Source organism: Aegilops tauschii, chromosome 2, assembly GCF_002575655.3.
Source record: "Aegilops tauschii subsp. strangulata cultivar AL8/78 chromosome 2, Aet v6.0, whole genome shotgun sequence".
Taxonomy (NCBI): Eukaryota; Viridiplantae; Streptophyta; class Magnoliopsida; order Poales; family Poaceae; genus Aegilops; species Aegilops tauschii.
In genome coordinates this window covers 451,519,187-451,531,303 of record NC_053036.3, presented here as the reverse complement: position 1 = coordinate 451,531,303, position 12,117 = coordinate 451,519,187, and the positions used below count along the sequence as shown (strand labels likewise).

The 12,117-nt window shown below is 44.0% G+C and overlaps 1 protein-coding gene across 1 annotated transcript; it reads left to right on the top strand.

The window, feature by feature from the left end:
- Positions 1-3,433: 3,433 nt before the first annotated feature.
- Positions 3,434-9,616, top strand: LOC109735737 (uncharacterized). Its single transcript, XM_020294939.3, has 7 exons — positions 3,434-3,792; positions 4,306-4,405; positions 4,518-4,583; positions 6,788-6,902; positions 7,792-7,874; positions 7,969-8,030; positions 9,214-9,616. Exons 1-7 carry the CDS (start codon positions 3,578-3,580, stop codon positions 9,320-9,322), a joined length of 750 nt encoding a protein of 249 aa, XP_020150528.1. The 5' UTR covers positions 3,434-3,577; the 3' UTR covers positions 9,323-9,616.
- The last annotated feature ends 2,501 nt before the right edge of the window (positions 9,617-12,117 follow it).

Sequence of the window (12,117 nt, the reverse complement as noted above, 5' to 3'; positions counted from 1 at the left end):
ACAGAGGGCACATATGTGGTGGTTGAGGGGAGGGAATAAAAACATTAAGTACCTGCAGTCCGTAGCTTCTGTGAGGAAGAAATCCAACAGATTAAAGGAGATCCGAAGGGAGAATGGCACGGTGGTGGATGAGGGAGAGGCTCTAACTAATTATGTGTGCTCATTTTTTCAGGATCTGTTCACTTCTTCTAATCCACATCGGCTAGATGAGCTGATTGGCAAGGTGCAACCACGTGTCTCAAATACAATGAACGCAGTCCTGGAGGCTGAATATACTAGAGCAGAGGTGAAAGCTGCTCTCGATCATATTGGTGATCTCAAAGCTCCCGGGCCAGATGGTATGCCGGTGATCGTCTTCAAGCGCCATTGGCATTTTATGGGGGACCGAGTCGTGGAGGAAGTTCTGAACGTTCTGAACGGAGGAGACTTCCCGGAGGGGTGGAATGATACTATGGTTGTGCTTATTCCCAAGGTGAAGAACCCAAAAAGGATCAAAGATCTCCGTCCCATCAGCCTATGCAATGTCGTGTACAAACTTGTTTCGAAGGTCATAGCAAATAGACTAAAGGTGGTACTGCCTAATGTGATCTCCGAAAACCAAAGTGCCTTTGTGCCAGGGAGACTTATCACAGATAACGTGCTAACAGCCTATGAAATATCTCATTATCTGATGAACAAAAGGAATGGGAGGAGTGGAGTCGCGGCAATTAAGGCAGACATGAGTAAGGCATACGATAGGGTTGAATGGAGCTTTTTGAAGGCTATGTTAAGCAAGTTGGGGTTTAGTAGGAGGTGGGTTGCGCTTGTCATGAGATGTGTTCGGACTGTTCGGTACCAGATTAAGGTGAATGGGGGTCTGACCCAACAGTTTAGCCCATCGCGTGGTCTCCGACAGGGGGACCCCATCTCCCCCTATCTTTTTGTCATCTGTGCGGAAGGATTGTCGGTGCTGTTATTGGATGCAGAAGAGAAGGGGGTGATGCACGGAGTGAAGATCTGCCCAAGGGCACCGTGTGTATCACATCTACTATTTGCGGACGACTCCATGCTCCTGATCAGAGCAGACCAACAGGAAGCATTGCAGTTATATGAAGCGTGCTCGGGGCAGTGTATAAACACGGAAAAATCTGCAATTATGTTCAGCCCTAACACATGCGATAATGATAGAACTGCAGTAAAGGCCGAGTTGGGTATACACAGTGAGGATTGGAATGAAAAATATTTAGGGTTGCCAGTCCACGTGGGGCGATCCAGGAAGAGAGCTTTTAGCTACATCAAGAGGAATATATGTGGACGTGTTTATGGATGGCAGGAGAGATTGCTAGCAAAGGAAAGTAAGGAGGCTTTGGTGAAGGCGGTGGGGCAGGCCATACCCACCTACGCTATGTCATGTTTTGATCTGACTAAGACCTTCTGTTCGGAGTTGAATACACTACTGAGTAACTTTTGGTGGAGTCAGCAAGATAAACAAAATGCCATGCATTGGCTCAGTTGGGAGAAATTGTCACAGCCCAAAGCCATGGGTGGGCTAGGGTTCCGAGATATGCACCAATTTAACTTAGCAATGCTGTCGCGGCAAGGGTGGAGGATTGTGCAGAACCCAACAAGTTTGTGTGCCAGGATACTAAAGGCCCGCTATTTCCCTGACTGCTCGGCGCTGGAGGCAGTGGCCCATGACGGGATTTCGTACGCTTGGCGTAGTATTCTGCAGGGGCTGGATGTAGTGAAACAGGGATACATCTGGAGGGTTGGCGACGGCCAGAGAATCAACATATGGCTGGACCCTTGGCTACCTAGGCCTTGGTCGAGGCACGTGATAACGCCGAAGGGTTCTAGTCTTCTGAACCATGTGCATGAGCTGATCAGCCTGATCACGGGAAGCTGGGATGAGCGGCTCATTAGAGACACGTTTTGTGCGGAAGATGCGCGGTACATACTCTAGATCCCGTTGAGAGAGGGGGTAGAAGATTTCAGAGCATGGCATTTTGATAAGAAGGGCAATCACTCCGTTAAAAGCGCCTATAAGCTAATAGTGGAGCTGAACAGCCAGAGACGGAATGGAGCACCAAGTACGAGCACAGCCAGCGCTGGTCAGCTTGATCACTGCCCGGACCAAAGTTGGAAGCGGATATGGAAGATTCCCTGTCCACCGAAGCTACAAATGTTTGTCTGGCGTATTCGCCATGAGTCACTAGCTTTATGCAACAACTTGGAAAGACGTGGTATAAATCTTGAATCATCCAGCTGCTTTATGTGCGGTAGAGGCGAAGAGGATGGTGGCCACCTGTTCATTAAATGTAAGGCTGTGAAGGAGGTATGGAGGCACCTGGGGATGGAAGTAGAGCGTTCTCGGCTGGAGGGGATTGGGGGTGTGCATGCGATGCTTGACTCTCTATGGGGGCTAGATGAGAAGAAAGGAGTGCTAATCATATCCTTTTGGTGGCATTGGTGGAATAACAGAAACAAAGTCAGAGAGGGAGAGGCCCCTGTGTCTGCAGTGGAGGTTGCGAGGCGAGCGCGTTGTGATGCACTTGAGTATGAGCAGGTATTCTCACCAGCCAAGCCTAAGCAGGCCCCTGAGAAATGGCAGCCGCCTGCACATGATGTCACCAAGTTTAACCTTGACGGTGCGTTCACTCCTGGGAATTCTCACAGTGGATGGGGGGTTGTGGCTCGTGATAGCACAGGGCAGGTCGTTTGCGCCAGGGCCGGGCGGCAAGAGCAAGTTTATGATGCTTTTGGTGCAGAAGTCAATGCTCTAGCAGCGGCAGTAACTACAGCAACAGAGCTGGGAGCCATCAGGGTGGCGTTTGAGACGGATTGCGAGCTGCTGGCTGATGCGATGGACATCAGGAAAGTTGACGCCTCGCCATATGCAGTGATCATTGAGGACGTGAAGCTTCAACTGAAGCTGTGGTTTTCCAGCTGGAGTGTTAGCTCATGTAGGCGAACCCTGAACTCTGCTGCGCATGAGCTAGCCCAAATCGGTTGTAACAGTCTACCAAACACGTGTGTGGAGTGGGACACTCTTGTATCGCCCAAAGTGGCTGCTTGTGTGTCGGGCGATATGCCCGCACGTCGTTAATCTATAAAGCTTTGCTTTCCTTCAATTTTTTTTTGAAACTATGGTTCCAGACCAAACTATTCACAGGTTTATCCACGGAGCATCATAATTAATATATCATTAATATTCATCCTAATACTATCAATAAGCAATTAATATCCTACCTCCTATCAGCATGTAATTAATACCATACCTAGTATCAATACGCATTTTATCCGGTACACGTTACTGCAAGCACTGGTTTTACACCCCAAAAGACGCCGGTTTTCCGCAAAGAAGGGCAGTTTTGAAAAGAAAACACTGCCTACGGTCGCACAGTGCGAACGGCTCCAACATATAACCCCCAAATGGATCGAGAAGATCCCCAAAATAAAAGGAAAAAACTTCTTTATTCCCCACATCCACTCGTAGCGGGAAGAGGAGAGGAGAGACAGGAGCTCCCCCAACACTCGCTGAGAAGCAGCAGCTCCAGCTTCTCCCAGGGAGCCAAAATATTCGCGCCAATTGGGAGGCATGGGCGCCAACGGGCACCCGCCGCCCGCCAGCGCCGCCGCCCAGAACGGGTCCCACTCTAGCGGCGGCGGCGGCGGCGGCGGAGGAGGTGGGGGCGGGGGAGGGGGAGCAAACCCTAGCTCCGGCGGCACGGCGGCGGCGCTCCGGCACGACCCGGGCCTGTCGCGGGAGTGGACGCCGGAGGAGCAGGCCATCCTCGACGAGCTGCTCGTCAAGTGAGTTGTTGGGCTACGCGGGTTTTGGGATTTCGTCAATTTGGATGAGGCGGAGGGTTTGAGTTCTTACTTCGGACGTCTGTGGCTATAATTCGTCGATAACTCTGAGAATTAAGTAGGTTCGTTGTCATGTAGTGGAGATTACAAGTTGCCACTGCCTCCTTCTGGGTTCAGATTAATCAATCTTCCCCCCTCAGGTTGACATGTGAATATGCTTCTTCTTGAAATGTTAGTGGTACTTGGGCATGTGAATAATGTTCTCAGAATATATATATATTATCCACCCTTTCTTCTCTGTCCATATAGATATGCTTTATTCTGTCACACGGTATATTACGCCATTATTCGGTTTGTTGTCATCAAAATGACAGCAGAGTCAAGATTGATTTGGGTTCGAAAGTAGCATTCACTGTTTTAACAACATTTTGAGGGGCTCTATGAATTCGCTAACTTTGTGCACCATAGTTTTTGCACCTCACAGTTTTATTGATGTTCCTCCATATTTGCTCTCAGGTATGCATCTGATGCGCCTGTTATTCGGTATGCAAAAATAGCAATGAAGTTGCCAGAGAAAACAGTTCGAGATGTGGCTTTGCGGTGTAGATGGATGAGTGTGAGTAATATAGACTTGGAATGCACCTTTTGCATTTCTATTATCATGGTACTGGTACCCAGTCTCTTACTGGGTTTCAGCAATGATCTGATGCTATGCATTCAACCTACAGAAAAAGGAGAGTGGTAAAAGAAAGAAAGAGGACCACAGCTCATCAAAGAAAAGCAAGGACAAAAAGGTTTGCCAATTTCCCTTTTTCCTCAATTTTTATGACTGTTATAATGCAACTAGAAAAATCAGTGCTGTAGCAAGTTGGGAAATGCCAGCATTTGGTTGCGCATAGTTTGGCAAGTTTGAGTGGTTCCTCCAGATCGACTAACTTTTGTAGGTTTGTTTCCCAAAGGAAGAAATCTGCTCTAAAGATCGAGCATATTATTCTACTAGTATTTCTTGGATATTCGATTATGCGTTGGAATTTTTCTGCTAAAACTTTCATCAATGACTATGCACTGCAGATGCATATGTGAACTTCATGTGGTTACATTGAAATATCCATTTTATAAACGCAAGGATGTACACTCCTTTCACGTATTGACAGAGTGTGAGGCAGAACATTTTTCTGAACTTGAATGAAACTCTTTAGTGTCCAGTATTTAGCTTGTTAGATCGTCTCCAATGTTGCGTTGTAGAAAGGGTTACAATTGGAATCATTGAGATTTTTCCTTCCAGTGCATAACATCAATGTTTGGGAGTTACCTTCAGAACTAAAGAAAACGGTAACAAAACGGGATCCAGGCATGTTTTCTTCCCCCTCCGGTTCCTTCTCTCCTCATCCAAACTTAACGGGACACCATCCAAAAATCCACCGCAAGCGATGGCAAATCGCTCTGCTAGCCCAAAAATGAAATCTCAATGCTAGCCACCGGTGGCCATACATACTATTCCCTCCTTCAATTAAGGTTCATAATGTTTTAATTCGTAAACCCTATCTTCCTCTGTCACCAACAATGGCAAGAGAATAGCAGCGGCAGCAATGTTGATGGGAAAGGCAAGAGAATAGCAGCGTAGAGGATAGCAGCAGTGCTGACAGGTGACAGGGAGTACTAGTATTGTTTTGTAAAGAAACTCGACCAACCAATACTAGCCATTGGTGCATTTTTTAAGAAGAAAGGTGAACACCAACCCAGCGGAGGCTGAGCCTTGAGCACGGGTCGGCGGGCTGTGAGCATTTCAGCCTGCTCTAGCTAGCCAACTGGTCGACGCAAGTTCTCACTAGTATTTTTCATTATTTATTGTCTTGGAATCTAACCAACAAGTTGGTTCGACTTCAAGCTTTCCCACTTCGAATTGCCTGCTCCATTGTATGAAACTATGAAACCAACTCATTACTCGCTTCAAATCGCTTTCCTGCAACACTGGAGACGGTCTTAAGCCACAAACTCATGCTTGAAGATACATCATATTTTTATGGAACTTGTTTTATTTTGTACAAATGTAGCCTGGCCTTTGCTCTATTAATTTTCAACCCAAACATCCCATAATATGTTTTACACTCCCCCTCTGTCCATGTATATAAGCCCCCCTCGAATGTGACCCTAATTTTGACTATGAATTTGAGCCTAACTTTTATAGCCTATAACTCATATTTTGTTAGTCAAGGGGGACTTATATATTTGGACGGGGGGAGTGGTACTAATCTTTCTGCTCCATTATTTCATGGCGGTGTGGCTGCCCACCCAAGTCTGTCAGGGGGACTGCATCAGAGCAGTGGCCATTCCTAGGTCCTGCTGAGGACTGTGGCATTGCTGGCACCATAGTTACACAAGTGGATGAATTAGATTCATACTTTCTTTTCTTAATATAATTTACTGTTGGGGCCTCCCTACGGTTTTCAGTTAAAAAGATTCATACTTTCATGTTAGGAACTTAGACATAAGGTATGCTGGTGAGTTAAGTGCATTTTTATGTTTGGATAGATGGATTGTATCTTTGGTATACATTAGATCTTGTTTTGTGGCCAGCTATATAAGTACAACACAGTTATCCTGTCACAAAGCAAGGAATAAGCAAGGGTTTTCCACTTTGGCAAGAAAGCTACAAAAGCTCCTAAATAGGGGCTTTTTGCTTCGGCTTTTGGCTTATGAATCAATATTGTTATATGATGGTATAAGCCAAAAGCCGAAGCAAAAAGCACCTATTTAGGAGCTTTTTTTTGCTTTTTTGCCAAAGTGGAAAAGCTGCAAAAGCAGAAGCAGAAGCGCAAACAAACAGGGCCATAGTCTTTTCATTCTCCACTGCCCTTGTGCTGGTGCCCCATTCACCTCAACCAGGCCGCAGGGCCCTTACCCAAGCGCACACATGGCAGCTGTACACGATCATGTAGCTAATGCGCCTCATTTAAATTTTAATAAACTTGTAACTGACAGCCGCTCACTGCTGCAGGAGAAGGTTGCAGATTCTTCATCGAAACCACCTGTTCATATAGCTGGAAGGCCGAGTGTTCCACCATACTCCCTTCCAGCACTTCCCATTGATGATGACGAAATTTCATCCAAAGGTAACTCATATTGATGTTCGCTGAATTATTTCAGTTGACTCTCTAGTTTGGTCCTTGTTTTTATTTGCTGCAATGTAGGACTGTATGTGTTGCATGAAGTGAAAGAAATAACCTGCTTATATGATGTAGGACCGGTTCTGCTGATATGCAATAAATGTTTTCATATCGTTGATTCCAACATCATATTAGCCATCAACTGACATGTTTTTTTATATTCTTAAGAAAATCATTATGATACACGCTGTTGGTTATACTCTACAATTAACACCACTTTGATTCAGTTTTGGAACCAGCTCAGTTCAATAGAAATGCAGTTCCCTATGCCTTTGGTATCTAATATCCTGTGTCGGAGGATTTGATCAGTTGTTATAATCTTGGTCACATATTTCTCATATCTTAGATACAGATCCGTCCGTTGAACAAAAATGTGGTCCTTCATATGCCGGTGAGAATTGTGCGGTTATCGCTCTCAAATGATTCTTGTATGGCTTGGATGCCTGGAATTAGAATTATTTGGGTGAAGTACTGGAGTTGTGTTTCTAGATTCAAGTTCCACTGCAGCTTGCTTTGTTTATTTCTTCTTGATAGTGGGTGTCAGGGCAATAACCTGGTTAAGGACACTAGCAAACACAACTTTTTGTGCATGTGAACTAGGTGACATGTAGTCTATAGTCACATGGGTCTTGGCATCTCTGTGCATTTCGAAATGTTAAGTCAAAAACTATTTTGAGAATAGTCATGCATGTTTATTGCTCGCATTATCCTTCTGAATAATGTTTTTTTATGTTCAAGAGTGATTTATCTCCCAGTTTTTAAATATCATGACTATTGTCATTGATGGCCTAGACTCCAAGTTGCTCATTTCCTCACTTTTATTTCCTTTCTGTAGCAATTGGAGGTCCAACAGGAGAACTCCTTGAAACTAACGCCCAGGTTTTAAGTCAAATTTCAACTAACCTTGGCACCATGCAGGTATCATTTTAAAACTTGAAGACTATTTTGGTGATGATTTATGCACACTTGTAAATGAAGACTGTTTTTCTTACTTGAATTCTTTCATCTCCAGATACAGGATAACATCTCTCTGCTGTGCCAAACTCGAGATAACATACTCAGGGTGTTGAAAGAGTATGATTTCATTTCCTTGCCTTATACTGTATTTTATATTCTTAATTTTTCGAAATGATGATGACATCAGTTTAAGGCTTTTGTTATTAAGTATTGATCCGGTAACATACTCAGAGTGTTAAAAGAGTATGCTTTCATTCCCTTGTTTTTTTTTCCGTATATTCTTAAATTTTGAAAATGACGAATCCATGACATCAGTTCAAGCCTTTTTTTGTTATTTATTACTGTATTGATCAGTATCCTTTTTAGACACTTTTATCAGTAGGCACAGTAATTTGTATCACGCAAGGAAAGGATAAATTTTGTCTTTAGGACTGTCATTTCTTCCGACATTGGCACGTCACATATGTGTGTTCACAGTAGATGAATGTCTTGTGTGGATTCATCTGCTAGCCAATTTTTTTTTTGGCGAAACATCTGCTAGTCAGTGTTACTACTATTGCTACAAGAAACTTAAAGGCCTATAAGGTCAGTTTCTTGCGGCATGAGAAATTCAAGAAAACCAATATCCGTCCGCTTAATCAAATCCACTTTTGGAGCTCGTCTTTTTTTTCATTGTAAAAAAGTGACCGGATGCTCGTACCCGTCAAGATGCCAATACTTGATCATATTTAATTGACCTTTAGGGCCTCTTTGATTCGTAGGATTTTGAAACGCGGGAATAGGAAAAATATAGGATTGGAGTGTCATGCGCACTTGAATCCTATAGGATTAGCAAGGAGTGTTTGATTTCACGAGAAAAGCGAAGGAATTGTAAAAAGTGGTTGGAGTGGATGTTAGATTTCCTATGAAATGTACTCCCTCCGTTCGGAATTACTTGTCGCGAAAATTGATGTATCTAGAACTAAAATACATCTAGATACATCCATTTCTGCGACGAGTAATTCCGAACGGAGGGAGTAGTACAAAAGATTCCATTGGAAAAATTCCTATGGGATTCAATCCTATGAATCAAAGGACAAACGTAGGAAAAATTCCGAAGGATTTCAATCCTCCAAAAATCCTATAGAATTCCTTTGAATCAAAGGAGCCCTTAATTTGCATAAAGTTTTTCGTCTCCAGAGTTAAGGATTCTAAGATTCAAATCATTATTCCTTTTTCCTTTCAAGAATAAGCATGATGGCTGAGTTTCATTCATAGAGGAATCGAGTGGAGTTATAATTTGCACGCGACATGCTTGCAGGATGAATGATGCCCCAGAGATCATGAAGCAGATGCCACCACTACCCGTGAAGATAAACGAGGAGCTTGTCAACTCCATACTCCCCAGGCCAACTGTACCTATGCAGTAGTGATAGTGAATGGAATGTGTTTTCCATAGTCTGAAGAGCCCCTTAGATAGGCAGCAAAAATAATACTCCTAAGAAAAATGCCAGCCTTGGCCCTAGTTCGTTCGTTTTAGATCCTTCCTCATGTCATATATGTATCTGCAGATGTTGATCTTCCAACTGTTACTCAAATTAGGGGGTTGGAACATGTACAGGGCTACCAGGGGTTGCTTTTACTGCAGTTGTGAGTTTAACTCTGGCATTCTTTGTAGTGTAATAGCCTAATGTGAATGTGATGGAATATGTGAGTTGGCCTTAGTTTGAGTTGTTCTGTGCAGTCTTTCCTTAAATTTAAGTAATATACTTGCCTTCGTTACATCGCGGTAGGAAGTTGAGCTCTCTTTTGGTTGATGTAATGTCTAATTCGCTATGTCTTGGGTCGGATATCTTTATCTGATGCTCAAGTTTGCCATGCCCGGGCTAGATAAAATGGTTATGGTATCTGATGATAAATAATTGCTACTGTATGACTTCAGATGCTTTTTTGGTCACTTACTTGCTCAAAAGAATGCTAGAAAGCGCACAATTTAGCGAAAAATGGTAATGGAGTCCGGGCTAAAATGCGGTATTTATACATCACAGGATATTGACCTTAAACCAATCAGCCTCATATTTTTCTGTAGAATGTTTTCCTCCGTTCATCTGAACTCAAGCCGACATTCAATTCGGCTCTGGGGAGCATTTGCTTCTGCCCGCCATTTCTTTTTTGTAGATGTAAAAAAAGTTGAAAAATTAGACATGTACATATTCTTGTCTAAATGTTATCTGCAAATGCTTAGGTGGAATGCCCAAGCATTTCTACCTGCGCAAAAAATGCAAACCAGATGACCATTTTTTTTGGCATTTCTTGACTATTTAACTGTTTTTTTGTTGGCGAAACTAGTGTTCCGTTTCACATGAAATTTGTCAGGTACGCTTTGGACTCTAACATATGAATATGTACAATGAAAAGTTCAGTTTTTTAAAATTTGTTTCTTACCTGTTTTGAATTTACTTTTCATTGCTGAAGCAAATGCTCCCGAGAGCCAAAACAGCCATGCCCGAACTCAAGGCTAAATTTCAGTCAATTACACAATCTTTCACTAATTCTCTCTTTTTGTTGTAAAGCTAAAGTAAGTAACATTTCAAGCTCTAAATCACCTGCTAGACAAACTGCTAGGCGTGCAGAGGCTAGCCTTTGCTGATGATCATGTGAAGAATCTGATATGCTCGGAACGAGGACGCACACCATAAACCCCGTCTCGATCGAACGCTCGCGCAGATTCCTATAAAGCAATATCGCATCGCTCCTAGCGATCAAGGGGTTAGCAGGTGATTTGCCTTTCTGGAACTAGGCCAAAGAGCCCATATGAAATCACATCTAGGCCATGGTGGGAACCTCCAGACATGCACCATGCCAAATTGAACATTGATGGAGATTTGGTGAAGGAAGACAACATGACTGCGGCTGGCATGATTTTCCGCGGTCATGTAGGAGCGGTATCTTTGCTGCAACATAAGTAATCTTCAACTGTTGTGTAACGCCCACGATGCGGCTATATCTCCCACGTGTCGAGGCACGACTTAGAGGCATAACCGCATTGTGGTTTTGTCGCAAGAAGGGTCATCTTCACACAATCCCATGTAATGAACAAGAATGGGATAATGAGAGTTGGCTTACAATCGCCACTTCACACAATACATAAAATAAATTCCATACATCATCCAAAATACACACATAGACCGACTACGGTCAAATCCAAATGAAAATAAGATAACCCAAAATGCTAGATCCCCGATCGTCCCAACTGGGCTCCACTACTGATCATCAGGAAAAGACACATAGTAACGACCACGTTCCTCGTCGAACTCCCACTTGAGGTCGATTGCGTCATCTGCACTGGCATCGTCGGCACCTGCAACTGTTTTGATAGAATCTGTGAGTCACGAGGACTCAGCAATCTCACACCCGCGAGATCAAGACTATTTAAGCTTATAGGAAAGGATGGTGAAATGAGGTGGAGCTGCAGCAGGCATTAAGCATATATGGTGGCTAACATACGCAAAAGAGAGCGAGAAGAGAAGCAACGGAACGGTCGTATTCTAGTAATGACCAAGAAGTGATCCTGAACTCCTACTTACGTCATTCATAACTCAAACCGTGTTCACTTCTCGGACTCCGCCGAGAAGAGACCATCACGGCTACACACGCGGTTGATGTATTTTAATTAAGTCAAGTGACGAGTTCTCTATAACCGGACATTAACAAATTCCCATCTGCCTCATAACCGCGGGCACGGCTTTCGAAAGATAATACCCCGCAGGGGTGTCCCAACTTAGCCCATCATAAGCTCTCACGGTCAACGAAGGATAAACCTTCTCCCGGAAAGACCCGATCAGTCTCGGAATCCCGGTTTACAAGACATTTCGACAATGGTAAAACAAGACCAGCAAAGCCGACCGAATGTGCCGACAAATCCCGATAGGAGCTGCACATATCTCGTTCTCAGGGCACACCGAATGAACACTACGTACAAGTAAAACCAATCTTCGAGTTTCCCCAAGGTGGCGCTGCAAGTGGCTCTAGTTTGGGCCAGCACTCAGAGGAACACTGGCCCGGGGGTTTAAATAAAGATGACCCTCGGGCTCGCGAAAACCCGGGGGAAAAGGCTTAGGTGGCAAATGGTAAAACCAAGGTTGGGCCTTGCTGGAGGAGTTTTATTCAAAGCTAACTGTCAAGGGGGTCCCATAAATCACCCAACCGCGTAAGGAACGCAAAC